Below are 16019 nucleotides of genomic sequence, written 5' to 3'. Positions count from 1 at the left end.
CGCAAACACGCACGCACGCACGCACACTTGACGCGACCAGTCGAGGCGCGTGCGTGCAACCCTGCAAACTCCGCCTCTCCTACGCCTTCGCCCCGCCCCAGCACCCAGCGAAGTCTGGCCGAGACAGCCCCGCCCCCGCCTGAAGTAGTACGCATGCGCACTTTCCACTTCAAGCCCTTCGGGCTTCCCGTCATTTCCCTCCTACATAGCGCAGTTGGGCATGCGCACTGCTTGTCCTCCGAAAACGCCCGGCTTTTCCCGCCCTTCACTGGCCTCCAGAGGAGAGTCAGAGTTCACGGTCTTCTCTGGGGATAACCTGCTCGAAGCCAGAAGATGCGGGGACTCGTAGGTGGCGGACGTCCTTCTGGCCCAGAATCTTAAGGGCCAAAGGACAGACTTTGGGACTATTAACTCCACCGAGAGCAAGGAGGCGGGAAGAGGTGTGTGGGCGGGGTCAGGGGTGAAAGGTCATAGGGCTGCGAAGGGGGCGGAGCGAGCCGGAGGCGGATGGCGGCTGCGGCGGCTCTTCATCTTTGGAGGCAGAGTCACTGAAGCGGGGACGCGGGTCAGGCGCGTCCGGCAGTGAGAGAAGAGCGGCGGCCGCTCCCAACATGCACAGCCTGGCGACGGCTGCGGTAAGTGGCTGGGCGTTCCCGCCTGGGCCCAGACCCCGTCCTTAGCCCCGGCGTTTCGGCCTCCTCTCCCAGGTCCCCGTGTCGGGCCCAGTGTCCCAGCTCCTCTGGCCCTCAGTCTGCGAGGCCCCGGCCCTTCCCTCTTGGCGACTTCACTGTGATGGAGCCGGCCCTCACTTTCTTCTCCGGTCGGCTCTCGCGGCCTCCTGCGCCGCGTACCGCGTTCTTTACCGGCCCCGGGGCCTGGTCCCGCGCCGGAGCGCCTCCCTCGCGGCCGGGACAGGCCATTCATTGATTCATTGCGCTGACCAACAGTCTCTGGGTGCCGGTTACGCGCTGGGCGTTGGCGGGGATGGGGGCGAATTCCGTTGTCAATCTGACACAGCCCTTGCCCTCGGAACTCCCTGCCGGGGCACTTCGCCGCGGGAAGGGAATGGCTTGTAGCTCACACCACTTTTTTCACAGGTGGAAAATCTGGGACCGGGAGAAGGGAATAACTCTTACGTCTGATTACGGTTCTCTGCCCTTAAAACATTGTTTCGCACATCTCATTTTACCAGGGCGATCTTTTAATAAGAAAAACGGATCGTGTAATTCACCTGCCTGCAATAATTCTTGAGCTTTCCATTGCCTTTAGATAAAAATCCAGACTCCTTGCTGTGGCCTACGAGGTCTTCCCTATACGATAGGGTCTTTGCGTTTGCGGTCTGGTGTTAATGTCATTTGCTCCGTCGGCTCCAGCTGTATTGGCCACCTGCCCCTCCTCATACCTGCGCTTTTCCACTTGCACTTTCTGATTCTGTGTTCCTGGGATGCTCTTACCACGTATCTGCGCGTGCGGGTGCGCGCGCGCGCGCACACACACACACACACACACACACACAGCCTGTGGGTGTAACTGGCTCCTCTTTCCTCGAGTCTCTGCCGAAATCTCCCTAGAGTAGCCTTCTCTGATCACTCTATTTAAAGAAGTTTTTTAACCCCTAACTTTTCCTGTTAAAATCCCCTTCTCAGCGTCAATCTCGACTTGTATAATTTCTGTACTAATTTACCTGTTGGTTGACTGTCTACTTCTTGAAGGCAAGGACAGAGATCCTATGGGTCTTGTTTACATGGTTACCCCAAGTGCCAGGACAGTTCCTAGCAGAGTTAGGGCTCAAATACTTTAATGAATGAAAGAGGATAGATGAGGGAGGAGACTACTGAGAGCTCCTTGCCGCAAGGGGGGAATGAGATCATATGATTTGAGCATACTTTTCTGAATAGCAGTTGCACTTTTTTTGTTCCACTAAAGTGAAGTGACTTAAGAGGAAAATACACTGAAATTGCATTATCAGGCAAAATGACATAAGCACTAAATAGAGGACAAAAAAAATTGCTTTAAATGTAAGTGAGAAAGTATGCAGAATGTGACTCAGCTATAGAAAACATTGTCATTTCCAGGGCCAGTGGCATCTCTACCTCCTGTCACCATGCTTCTAAGTGTTTGTAACTACGCAGAGTGGACAGCTTTACATCTTTCTATTAAATGATTACAATTTCCCCACGTTTTTTGTTTCTTCTCCTAAATAACACGTGTAGTTTGGGAAGAAGGAAGTCAGAAGATAAGGTTGCTGCTGGTAGGGGAGGGACAGATTACCTAAGGGATCCTTGTAAGTTTGGCCTGTCCGTGTCCCAGAATCTGATTGTGTCTTCTCCAGACTTTGATACCAAACTGCCCGTTTCCCTGTGACTATCCAAACTGTATACCTGTTCAGTTTCTTTTATTTTCACTTATTCCGTAATGTATCTTTTGAACAGTGATTAAGGCTATGGTTCATTATTTAAATACTAAATCTATGTTTCTTTAATTAAGTCACATTGCTTCACGTTGATTGAAAATCTGAGCTTTTAGGGGCCCCTGTGTAGCTCAGCTAGTTGAGCATCTGACTTCAGCTCAGGTCATGATCTCACGTTTGTGGGTTTGAGCCCCACATTGGGCTCTGTGCTGACAGCTTGGAGCCTGGAGCCTGTTTTGGATTCTGTGTCTCACTCTTTCTGCCCCTCCACTGCTCACACTCAGTCTCTCAAAAGATAAAACGTTAAAAAAATTTTTTAATTAAAAAAAAATCTGAGTTTTTAGATACATATTCATCTGTTATGCTATTGGGAATCACACAAAAGCTCTGACAAGTTCCTCGTACCACTCATTCACTAGACTGGTTACTGAGGAAACTGAAGCATCTTGAGTAGTATTTTATTATGCTAAAAATGTACAGTATGGTAAACTCTTGTCATATTTTACATTAGTAAAATACATTTTAACACCATTATTATTACTGCTATAAAATATAATTTCTTTCTCACATCTGTGAATTAGGGACAGAAATACCACACAGGATTATTCTAAAGATGATATAAGGGTAACAAAGTGCTCAGTGGTTGGCTAGGTACACTCATTCGTTATTTGCTCCCAGACTTTAGCTTTGGGACTGTAATTCCTGCCTCAGCAAAGTAACAGATCACTTTGTTGTGGAACTTGGAGGTTGTTTCAGATTAGTAGAAGTACAAATCTTCATATACTTTGGGTCTTTAACGATGAATGTTACACTAGTGATCTAAAATAAAATAGACAAAGTTAAGCCTTTATTTGAGAGATGCATTGGGTACACATTTTTTAAAAATTTCCCCACAAATTTCCACTGGTGATTTTAACCTTCTCAAACCCATGTTTTCCCCCCTCACTTTCCACCTAACCAGTAGCTTCATCAGTCATTTTACATCTTTTTGTTGAAGCTGTGCTAGATTCCCAGATGCTCTCCTGTTTGGCAAGTAAAATGAACTTTGTGCACTCTGAGGGATCTGGTTTTATACTCTGTCTCCTCCTGTTAAATGCATATCTCCTGTTGAAGTTTTAAGCAAATTACCTAACTTCTCTTTGCTTATTCACTTTCATTTTTAAAAGGGTATTTTGAAGAACATTCTGGCCCTTCTAAAAATATGAGGATAATTAAGCTAATATTTCCTTTGGCACTGTTTAGAAATTGTGTTTTCTTGGGTTATCACTATGCAGACACGAAAGCCACATGTTAAGTCATCTCCAGATTTGGGAAAATAATCTCTTTCAATCTTATGCCATTTTTTCTTTATTTGCTGTCCCATAGTTATTGGTAGCAAAACCAAAAGGTATTTTGGCTCTTGAATATAAAGTTGTATTGAGAGATTTGGTTATTTTCTGTTTTAAAAAGCCATCAACATTGATTTTTTATTTACTCAATGGGGAGGTAAGTCATATTTTGTCCCCATTTATGGATAACATAGGTCTTTTTTTTGGGGGGGTGTTCTAAATCTCTTTCTCCTTTTCACATGGAGTTAAGATCTTTCAGAGATAGATGACCAACTATCAGTACCCTGTGTGATGCTGAAGAGTTTAGCCATTGATGACTGACTTTGGTAGATGTCATGCCTTGTTTGTTGAAAGAAAAAATGTACTTGAAATACATTTTTCATATCCAAACCATTAAACAGAAAAGAGGAGGGTGATTCTCTCAATTTTGGTAACACAAAAGTTTTTTAAATATATCTGTTAAAAGAAAAGGACTGCTCGATTTAAGGAGGTTGTACCTAAAAATATACAGTTCTATATGATTTCTAATCTTGGAAGTAAGGGTTGAAGATGATAACTAATAGTCCAAATTATACTTCTCATAAATGACTTTCTGGTTTCTGTACTTGAACCCACTGTTTATCCAAGTCCAACTATTAATGAGCTATGTTGGAATAGAATATTAAACTCAAAATTCTGTATTGAGGTCTTAAAAATAAATTTCTTCAATTTGAAAGGATTATTGTGATTTCAGTCCTACAGATTAGGATAGGACTCACTGATAATAGAAAGAAGTAGACTATAGTTTGAGTCTAATTCCAGCATACACTCACAGTGTGAATTTGAGTCTGCTAAACCTCCCTGAACCTGTTTCCTCTTTGAATTCTGAGGTGATTGGTACATTGGTATGAACATACTATGTTTCAGGGCACCTGGGTGGCTCAGAAGGTTAAACGACCAACTCTGGATTTCATCTCAGGTCATGATCTCTTGGTTCATGAGTTCAAGTCCTATGTCAGGCTCTGTGCTGACAATGTAGAGTCTGCTTGGGATTCTCTCTCTCTCTGCCCTTTCCCTATTCTTTCCACACTCTCTCCCACTCTCTCCCTCTAAATAAACTTTAAAAAAATGTTTAAAAAAATAGTGTATGTTCAATATATGTTACCACCTATTAATTTCTAGAAAGGCAACCCTATTCTGTAGTGGCAGAATGCTTATCTATGATTGCCTAGGGCTGGGTGTGTGGTTTACTGAAAGAAGTACTGGAGAACTTTTGGGGATGGTGGAAGAGGTTTATATATGTGTATATATATTTTTTATGTTTATTTTTGAGACAGAGCATGAGCAGGGGAGGGGCAGAGAGAGATGGAGACAGAATCTGAAGTAGGCTCCAGGCTCTGAGCTGTTAGAGCCACTCAGGCACTCCTAAAGAAGAGGTCTATATCTTGATTGTGGTAGCAGTTACTCAGGTATGTAGAGTTATCAAAATTTGTTGAAATATACACTTAAAATGGGTCCACTTAAAACTTTATGCAAATTAACCTCTATAAAATTAACTTTTTAAAAGAGCTCTTAGATTAGTCTCTCAGGAGTAACTAAGAGCTAAATAACTTCCAAGATTTTAGAGATGCCTGGGACTTTATGGTAATTACTGTTCCCTTATTTTACCAATGATAAAGTTGAGGCTTGGAAACGTAAATGACTTAATCCCAGGTCACACAATTCTAGAAATGGCAAAACCGTATTTTGAAGCCATTTCTGGCTCCCAGTGCAGTGTGCATTCCACTTACTGTACTTGTGTAGTTACATGTAAATCGAAGTATTTTCCTGTTCTTTCACTTGATAGGTTCTTAATTCTGGATCCATGAATAGGTTACATGGGGTCTATGAATCCTTTGAAATTATGTGTAAATTTTGTGGAGAAGAAATTATGTGCAAAACAATTTGCAAATACATGTTTTTCTGAGGAAAAGATCCAAGATTTCACATGATTCAAGAAGTGTTAACCTGGGTAAGTAGCTGACTTCAGCTCAGGTCCTTCAGCTCAGGTCATGATCTCATGGTTCATGAATTCAAGCCCTACGTTGGGCTCGCTATTGTCAGCGCAGAGCCTGCTTCAGATTCTCTGTCTCCCCCCCCCCCGCCCCGGTCCCCACGCCTCTGTGCTCCCCCAACGTGCTCTCCTCCCTCTCAAAAATAAACATCAAAAAAGAAAGTGTTAACTTCAACTCTTGTGTCAGTATCCTGCTATTATTTTTAATGTGTTTAAAGTAGTCTCCAGTAGAGAAGTCATGGATGAATGTGCTTCTCTGCCCCTGGACAGTGTGTGCTCCTAGATTGAGTTCTATATCAGCCACAGCCTCAGAAATGTATTGGTAAGTTATAAAAGAATTGTAGCAATTGGTTTAGAAATCTTTAGAGGTGATCTTTAAATAGAGAATGGGAGGAAGAGGAAATCTGCCATCCTTTACTCATACTTTCATCAGTTGTAAAATAAGAATAATAACTGTGTTCTGATCAGTAAATGAAATCATGTTTTTAAAAAATGTACAGGGGCGCCTGGGTGGCTCAGTTGGTTAAGCAGCCAACTTCGCCTCAGGTCATGATCTCACAGTTCCTGAGTTTGAGTCCTGCATTGGGCTCTGTGCTGACAGCTCAGAGCCTGGAGCTTGCTTCCGATTCTGTGTCTCCTCTCTCTGCACCTCCCTGCTCACATTCTGTCTCTTTGTCTCTCAAAAATAAATAAACGTTTTTAAAAAATCTTTAAAAAATAAAATAAAATTTTTTTAAAAAATGTGCAGTACAGGGGCACCTGGGTGGCTCAGTCAGTTGAACATCAGACTTCGGTTCAGGTCATGATCTCACGGCTCTTGAGTTCCAGTCCTCCATCGGCCTCTGCTGGCAGCTCAGAGCCTGGAGACTACTTTGGATTCCGTGTCTCCCCCTCTCTCTGCCCCTCCCTACTCACACTCTGTCTTTCTCTTAAAAATAAACATTTTTTAATGTTCAGTACAGTTCTGTCTCTTTCCTTATCTACCCCACCCCCTCTTTTCACTTCCCACACTCTTAGGAAGACCTCAATTTTCAGATTCTAGTAAGGTATGCCTAAAAGATCTTGGGATTTAGAAAGAGAGTAAGATACATTTTGGGTTTTTATTACCATCAAGATCAAGTGAGATGCTAGAGTTGTGCTTTGGAGTTTTATTCAAAGATAATGTCCAGAGTATTTTTACAGTCATCTGGTAATATTAATACGGATGACATTTGAACACACTAGAGGTTAGGGGTATCAACCTCTCCCCCACGCAGTGTTGAAAATCGCATATACCTTTTGACTTCCCCAAAACTAAATTGGTAGTAGCCCACTCTTAACTGCTAGCCTTACCGATAACAGTTGACCCACGTGTGTTTTGTATGTTAAGTATATTATATACTACATTCTTATAATAGAGAAAAGAAAATGTTAAGACAGTTGGAAGGAAGGGAAAATACATTTACACTACTGTCCTGTAGTTATGGAAAAAAGCCCATCTATGAGTGACCTGTGTAGTTCAAACCCACATTCAAGTTACCTGTACATAAATCAATATGTAACTCAAAATGTAAAAATATTTTCCCTTTTATTTTCCAAAATAACTAAACTTCTGCATGTGTTATTAAACTACCTGTGTGTGTGTGTGTGTGTATGTGTGTGTGTGTGTGGTTATCACTAGCTAGATTATTCCTATGAGAACCATGATTTGACATAGGGAATTATGGCAAACTATCTCGCTGACTTTCTCACTAACATGATTATTGAAGTGCCTGGCTGGCCCAGTTGGTAGAATATGTGACTCTTGATCTCTGGGTCTTGAGTTCAAGCCTCATGTAGGGCATAGAGCTTACGTAAATAAAATTTTTAAAAAAATTTTAATGATGATTATCATGTGCTTTGTAATCTCAGTTAAGTTGAGAATTTCCCTTCACATCAGCAGCATTGGGTATTGTTCATGGTACTGATTGTTTTTCCGATTCGGCTGAACTAACAGCAGTAACATTTTAATTTTCGTCTGAGTTTTTTATATATGTTTTCCCTGTCTCTCTTGTCTAGGTCACAGGAAATAGTTTTTATGAGCAGGATCTTTATTTTTTTTTTTTAACGTTTGTTTATTTTTGAGAGAGAGACAAGAGCACAAGCAGGAGAGGGGCGGAGAGAGAGGGAGACAGGGAATCCGAAGCAGGGTCTAGTCTCTGAGCTTTTAGCAGAAGCATGATGGGAGGCTTGAACTTAGGAGTCTTGAGATCATGACCTGAGCCGAAATCAGATGCTTAACTGACTGAGCCACCCAGGTGCCCTTTGAACATCATCTTTAAATCAGACCTAATCTTTCAGGCAGATTAGAAACAGCATTAACAAAGCAAAGAGTATCTAGGCTGCCTAGATTCATATTTTGGCTTTGGCAAAATACAGTTTCCTCCTCTATAAAATGAGGGTAGTGGTAAGTATTTATATAGGACAGTGTTTGACAGAGTAAGCGCTATGTAAGTGCCCATTTTTATTTCAAGAAATAATTGTATTCATCCCATAACAAATAGTTATTCAGTGAGGTTAAACTAACTTCTATTAAATTGGGGGCAAAATTCACCAGGGATGATGAAAGGGAGGGTCTTATCCCAAGTATTTCCTGGCACCAAACTGCCCTCACTGCCTTTCCATTGTTAGAATGGCTACAGAGCCCATAGGTCCAAGCTAGTGCCTGAGAGGACATTACCACCCACCTGACATCCCTAGGTCTCTTAGAACCAAAGCCCCATGGAGGCTACAGCTCCCACAAGTAGCCTCAAAAGCTGGAGTATTGCTGGCAGCAGGTGGCCATGACGTTAGGTACCCAACTAGGCATCAGGCATTGGCCCTTTAGAATGTTAACATCGCTCCAAGGACACCATCTCCTTGCTGAAGTCAGGAGAGCTCTGGAAATAGAATATGTGGGGGTGGGGCCTGGTGTTCAGAAGCCATGATGTGCTGATTGGTGGCTACAGGTACATCCTGCGGTTATACACTTCGGGCTCCCCATGGCATGCATGAGGCATAGGAGTTCCAGATACAGGTCGCAAACTGGCTGTACTGGGGGCAATGGAGCTTACTGACGGTGGTGTCGGAGTGACAGGACTTTAGGGAGAGTTGAGTAAAGACTAATCAGTATAGATACTCTATTAATGGAGCAATGAGAGTCTCTGAGACCCCTTTAGTTACTGGATTGTGGGTCATCCAGGAGCCTGTGGGTAAGAAACTCAAAGCTAAAATTTTAGCCCTTGTTTCCACAGAGCTTTTTAAGGTGATGTAATACTCTAAATAAACATACCCTGTCGTCTTGGTGGGAATTACATTTCCAAAAATAATTTTTTAGGTTGAGGGCCTTATCTGTAGCAGCCTGGAAAGGGCAAGTGCTTGGACACTATGTTTTTGCTGTTGAGGGGTGGGAAGGACTACCCTATTACTTCTTCATATTGCTGCGGTAGGAGCCTGGACTTCCTTGAGGACCATCACTGATGGGAGTTACAAAATACCTTTTAACAGATTACTCTAAGGCACTTAAAGAAGACTTAAGCTGCATGGTATTTCAATCCATTTAGCAGAACACTTTGTGGTTCATTCTGTCAAGCAAGTGAAATGATAAACATTAAGCTAAAAGCTTATAATCAAGCTTCCATTTATAGAAGGCTGTTGTTCAGCTTGGGTACAGTGATTGAGTAGACCTCAAAGTCTATCTTAGACTTTTGTTCTTCAACAAAGACGGTTGTCCTTTCCCTCATCTTTCCATCTATATGATGAGTAGGTCATTCTGTCACACCAAGCTGTAGTGGGAACATGTAAATATCATGGGAAGCTGCGTAATGCAGTTCAGGAAGGTACTGGAATATGCAATTTCATACTTGGGTGAATTGAACAGGTTAATCCTCTGAATGTTAGTGATCTCATCTTTAAGTATAGTTCCTTTTTTTTTTTTTTTGCCTACCTGCCCTCTCTACTCAATAATTCTCCTGATTGGAGGAATTAACTGAGAAAATATTGGGCATAGGGATTAAATCTTGAGATTAAAATCTTGAATTTGTTAGGACTTTAGAGCTAAAAATAGCAAGGGTAATCATTTTTCTGCTCTATCATCTTAAGAATAATTAAGGGAATTAACCAAGTCTGACAAGTGTGGAGAATTATAGAACTGCTCAAAAATTTTTAAACATTGTGTTGCTTTGGCACAATAAAAGAATGTTGTCTGTATAGTCCCTACATGAGTAAGTAATGGATGATTCTCAAAGGGGTAGAGGTAGAGTATGTATAAGAATCATTAGAAATGGGGTTTTTCCAAATTATCTATGTTTTCTCTCCATGGATAGGGATGCCAGAATTAATGGGGAAGGACCAGCAGTGGGTGGTGAGGGTGTAACTTTTTTCCTTTGAAAAACTGTTATAGGGACGCCTGAGTGGTTCAGTTGCTTAAGTGTCCCAACTCTTGGTTTCGGCTCAGGTCATGATCTCACTGTTCATGAGATCAAGGCCCGCATCAGACTCTACACTGACAGTGCAGAGCCTGCTTAGGATTCTTTCTCTCAAAATAAACATTTAAAAAATATATTAAAATAATAAAATAGGGGCGCCTGGGTGGCTTAGTCGGTTAAGCGTCCGACTTTTGCTTAGGTCATGATGTCCGGTTCGTGTGTTCGAGCCCCGCGTCGGGCTCTGTGCTGACTGCCAGCTCAGAGCCTGGAGCCTGTTTCAGAGTCTGTGACTCCCTCTCTGACCCTCCCCTGCTCACTCTGTCTCTCTCTCTCCTAGAAATAAATAAAAATATAAAAAAAATAAAATAAAATAAAATAATAAAATAAAATAAACTATTATAGACATCTGCTTTAAAAAAGTGTAAACCGTGCAGAAAATTTTATTTACAATGAAAATTAATTTTCCCATGTAGATTCCAGCCGTAGCAGTAATTACTGTTAAGCTTATTTTTTATTTTTTTTTGTTACTGTTAAGATTCTTATTTGTCATTCTAGAAACGTTTTATATAAATATATAAGAATATATTTGTATATATAAGTGGAAGCCTGTATACTACTCTGTACCCTTTGTTTTTTGTTTTTTATTTAGTATCAATATATATAAAGCTATTTTTAAAGGGCTACATAGTATTACAAATAAAGTTATACCCATACATATCCAGCAGTTCCTAGTTGATAGATTTCTACTATTTCAAGTTTTCTGCTTTTAAAACAGTGCAACAGTAAACATCCTGGTATGTCTTCAGTACAGCCCAAGTATACCTCTTGGGTAAATTCCTAAACATGGAATTATTGAAAGGTGTGTGTGTTTAGATTTTGAGAGATTGAATTAATTGACATCAAGTGTATGGACTTATGAAAAATACATTCCCGGGACGCCTGGGTGGCTCAGTCGGTTAATCGTCCAACTTCAGCTCAGGTCATGATCTCACGGTTCGTGGGCTCAAGCCCTGCATCGGGCTCTGTGCTGACATCTAGCCCAGAGCCTGGAGCCTGTTTCAGATTCTGTATCTCCCTCTCTCTCTGACCCTCCCCTGTTCATGCTGTCTCTCTCTGTCTCTCAGAAATAAAACATTTTTAAAAAATTATTTAAAAAAAAATACATTCCCTTTAAAGCAGAGTAAAACTTGGTTTGACTTTAACGAAACATATTTACTTTCTTTTTTCACTTGAAGCCTGTGCCTACTGCACTGGCTCAAGTAGACAGAGAAAAAATCTATCAGTGGATCAATGAGCTGTCCAGTCCTGAGACAAGGGAAAATGCTTTGCTGGAGCTGAGTAAGAAGCGAGAATCTGTTCCTGACCTTGCACCCATGCTGTGGCATTCATTTGGTACTATTGCAGCACTTTTACAGGTGGGTACATACTTGTGAGTTGTATGTTGGTCCTATTCATCACACTTCTCTCTGTCTGCTCAAATGATTTTGAAGACTTTAGTAGAATAGTTCTTTAAATATTAGCATTTGTAAGAATCTGTTTTTAGAAAAGTGCTTGTTAGGGTCTTACCCAAAAGATTTATTTGGTCTGAGATTAAAAATCTTTTTTAGAAAGCACCTGCCCTGCTCTCAGGTGATTCTGATGCAGGTAGTCTGCGAACTACACTTTGAAAAACACAGCTTTAGGAATACTACGAGACAGTTCTACATGACAGAAGAAAAAAGGTAGAAACTAAAGTATAAGAGCTGCAGGGTATATTCTGACAAAAGGAAATGTTAAGATAAAGATGTGGTAGCTATAGGATTAGAGGTAGGTACACTTCTACGTTAAAGAGTAACAAATTTGGTTCTGACTATAATGGTCATTGGTGGGGAATAAATTGATATTGCATAATCTTCTAAGATAATGGAATAATCATCCTTTAAAGTATTGTCCAAAATTCCTAATAATTAGGTTAATTTTTCAAGCCTGTTAAGTAAATTTGCATTCAATTCTTATATCATATAACCAAGAAACCAATCTTTCCTTTTTTTAATGTATAATTAACATGCATACGGTGTTATATTAGTTTCAGGTATACAAAATTATAGTTCAATGAGTCAGTAATTCTATACATTACTCATTGCTTATCACAATAAGTGTATTCTTTTTTTTTTTTTTAATGTTTATTCATTTTTGAGAGAGTGCAAGCAGGAGAGGGGCAGAGAGGGAGGGAGACACAGAATCCCAAGCAGGCTCCAGGCTCTGAGCTGTCTGTCAGCACAGAGCCCAACATGGAACTCAAACTCTCAAACCATGAGATATCATGACTTGAGCCTAAGTCAGACATTCAACCAATTGAGCCACCCAGGCACCCCACAATAAGTGTATTCTTAATCCCCAAAATTAATTTTTTAGGAACTTTTCCTATAAAAGTTTTACAATTTAAAAAACCAGGAGTTACATACAGCATTGTCACCTTTTGACAGTACATATAGTCACTGTTGTTTGAACATATCTCTGTGTGTATACCCACGTTCTTATCTCTCCCTTTTGGCAGTTGCTACCTGACCAAATGCAGCCTTCTTTATGAGTCTCTGTGGTTGATTTACTGACACTTGCTATCTGGCCAGTTATCTCATCACTGTAACTTAAAGCAGGGTATTGACAAAAGGAGGAATATAAATATAAGTTCCTGTCAAGTGAAGGCCTCAACAGATGCTGGATGTAAAGAGGAATTGTTGGTGACCACAGTTGCCTCGAGTCAAATCTTCCCAGAGACCTGTGGAGAAATGTCAGGCATATTTGGGATGAAAAGATAGCATTGTTTGTTTATTTCTGCTCCCACTTTGGTGGTTCAGTTCTTACAGAATATGTGAAATTAAAAGTTGTGGGAATTTTTAGGGGTTTTGCTTTAATAACATGGAAATTTATTCTGTAATACGTTCTCTATTCATCTGCTGCTGGTTTCCATTTTTTAGGAAATTGTAAATATTTATCCATCTATCAACCCGCCCACCTTGACAGCACACCAGTCTAACAGAGTTTGCAATGCTCTGGCATTACTGCAATGTGTGGCATCACACCCAGAAACCAGGTAAGTGCTTTGATGAGTCTGTTGATGGAGGTTGTATCGAATATGGTCTTTTTCTGAATGATGAGAGGAGGGGCATGCAGTCGGGTGTGTGTGTGTGGATATGGATCTTCAGGATTCTCATTTGCTTTTCCTGAAGAATTTCTGGTCTCTGATTCACCAGGTTTTCATGTAGTAACAGTATAGTATTGTTTAACATGTTCTTCCATAAATTTTTTTTGCCTTTTTAAAATTGGAGTAAAGGGGCGCCTGGGTGGCTCAGTCGGTTGAGCGTCCGACTTCGGCTCAGGTCATGATCTCACAGTTCGTGGGTTCGAGCCCCGCATCGGGCTCTGTGCTGACTGCCAGCTCAGAGCCTGGAGCCGGTTTCAGATTCTGTATCTCCCTCTCTCTCTGACCCTCCCCACTCACGCTGTCTCTCTCTGTCTCTCAGAAATAAATAAAACATTAAAAAAAATTTTAAGAAAAATAAAATTGGAGTAAAATATACGTAACATAAACTTACCATTTCAGCCATTTTGAAGCATAGAGTACAGTAGTATTAAATACCTTTATAATTTGCAACCACCACCATCCGTCTCCATAATTCTTTTCATCTTGTAAAACTGAAACTTTACCCATTAAACCATAACTCCCCATTCCCATAGCCCCTGGTAAGCATCATTCTTTCTGTCTCTATGATTTTGACTACTCTGAGTACCTCATTTAAATGGGATCATTCAGGATTAGTCTTTATGTAATTGGTTTATTTCATGTAGCATGATGTCTATATTGTAGAATGTCAGAATTTTCTTCTTTTTTAAGGCTGAATAATAATCCATTGTCTCATATACTTTTTACCCATTTACAACACTGAACTTTAAAGGAATGGCGTTCAAAGAGTGCCTGGTAGAGCATTTGGCTCTTGATCTCAGCGTCATAAGTTCAAGCCCCACATTGGGGGTAAAGTTTATTTAAAAATAAATAAATAAAAATAACAGTGCCTAGGTGGCTCAGTCGGTTGAGTATCTGGTTCTTGATTTCGGCTAAGGTCATGATGCCAAGGTTGTGAGATCCAGCCCCACATCAGGTTCCGTGCTGAGTGTGGAGCCTGCTTAAGAATCTCTTTCCCACTGCCCCTCACCCCCACTTATGTGTGCACTTAACGGTTCCTCTCTCGCTTGCTCTCAAACAAAAAAATAGATAAAGGAGTGGCGTTCACATCTCAAGAAGGGTCAGGTATGTAGATACTTCTCCGTCCTGAATCCATAGTAGGCATCACTGTGCCATGAATGAGGCACCGTGCATGGCATGTAGTAGGAGTTCAGTAAATATCTGAACCTAGCATTTTTTTCCCACTGAACCTAGATTTAGCTTTAGGCAGCCTTGTAAAAGATTAGAACTGGCATGCAAGGTGGCCTGCTACATCTGACAGGAAAAGGGAAATCCTGTTCAGGTATCTGCTTTGTGACTTTTATGGCTCTGGGGCACTTAATAATCATTAAAGTCTTTCCTCTCTTTCTCAAGTTTTCTTATAAAATCTGAGTATTGGGTTGACACTGACATTTTAGAACTTAGAGAAGTTGCTATGAAAATTATTTTTAAACACTTCAGAAAAATGCAAGAGTACGGTGTTAAAAATTTAGAGGTTTGCTCTCCTACCAGGTATAACTATTAGTACTATAAAGTAATGGAATGGTTCTGTATTAGTTGCCTGACATATTGGCTTCAGATTAAAATGTTTTTAGAGTACTTAGTGTATCTGAAATGCTCTAACAAAAGAACAAGGGTGCATTTAAACATAGCAGATAAACCTGATAATGGCTGCTTTGTTTTCCTGGCTTAGTTTATAAGGTTTTGTGTGGCTGTACCTGTGAATAAGTAGGGAAGCCATCTAGGAGAATCTCTCGGGCACTTAACAGCATTTTATGATCTACTTTTTAAAATCTGCAGTTGGATATTTTATCAGTTTTTCAGGTACTTGATACTGATTACAAGGAAAATGGTGTATCCTCTTAACCGTTGACCTAGAGTAGGTTTTTTTTTAACCTTGACATTGCCATTTTGAGCTAGGTTTTATGGTGGGAGGAGGGGGAGTGAAAGGGGGCTGTTCTGTGCACTGTTGGATGTTTAGCAGCATCCCTGGCCTCTGCCCACTGGATGCCGGTAGCACCTCCTTCATTGTGACCACCAAAAATATCTCCAGACATTGCCACATGTGCCCTGGTGGACAAAATTACCCCAACTGAGAACCATTGGTCTAGACTAATGACCAGTAGCCCTTTTCTAGAGGTTCCTTGGTTAGGCAATGTTATAGGCTAACAGAATGAACTGCTTGGAAATTGAATGTTCACCATCCTTAGAAATGAAGTCTGGGCTCTGAAGGTGATTATCTTTTTCTTTCAGGTCAGCATTTCTTGCAGCACACATCCCACTTTTTTTGTATCCCTTTTTGCACACTGTCAGCAAAACGCGTCCCTTTGAATATCTTCGGCTAACCAGTCTTGGAGTTATTGGTAAGTTATAAGGGTTGTTTTACAAGCCTGAAATCCTCATAATAGTGATCTTCACTTCACTTTTTCTGTTTTGTCTTTTCATAACTTTTGTTCACCAATTGTTTTTTTGTCTTTGAGGTAGAGTCTGTTTCCACTAATCGATGAGGATATAATAATAAATGATAAATATCTGTTAAATAATAAGTAAATAAGTCATATAATGGTTCTTATCAAGTACCATTCTGTGTGTTGTTAATAAGGGTATGAGGCCCAACATTTGG

General features: G+C 40.8%; 1 protein-coding gene across 1 annotated transcript in view; it reads left to right on the top strand.

Moving 5' to 3' along the window:
• Positions 1-222: 222 nt before the first annotated feature.
• The window catches only part of CNOT9 (CCR4-NOT transcription complex subunit 9), a 29200-nt gene continuing 13403 nt past the window's right edge, over positions 223-16019 (top strand). Inside the window, exons 1-4 of the mRNA XM_039233186.1 lie at positions 223-635; positions 11430-11609; positions 13152-13267; positions 15650-15759. Coding sequence (XP_039089117.1) covers positions 612-635; positions 11430-11609; positions 13152-13267; positions 15650-15759 — 430 coding nt within the window. The 5' untranslated portion in view covers positions 223-611. The remainder of the gene's footprint in view (positions 636-11429; positions 11610-13151; positions 13268-15649; positions 15760-16019) is intronic.

Source organism: Hyaena hyaena, unplaced genomic scaffold, assembly GCF_003009895.1.
Source record: "Hyaena hyaena isolate Hyena2069 unplaced genomic scaffold, ASM300989v1 scaffold_71, whole genome shotgun sequence".
NCBI classification, from domain to species: domain Eukaryota; kingdom Metazoa; phylum Chordata; class Mammalia; order Carnivora; family Hyaenidae; genus Hyaena; species Hyaena hyaena.
Note: the sequence above shows the minus strand (reverse complement) of the source record. Positions and strands in the feature narration are given on the sequence as shown.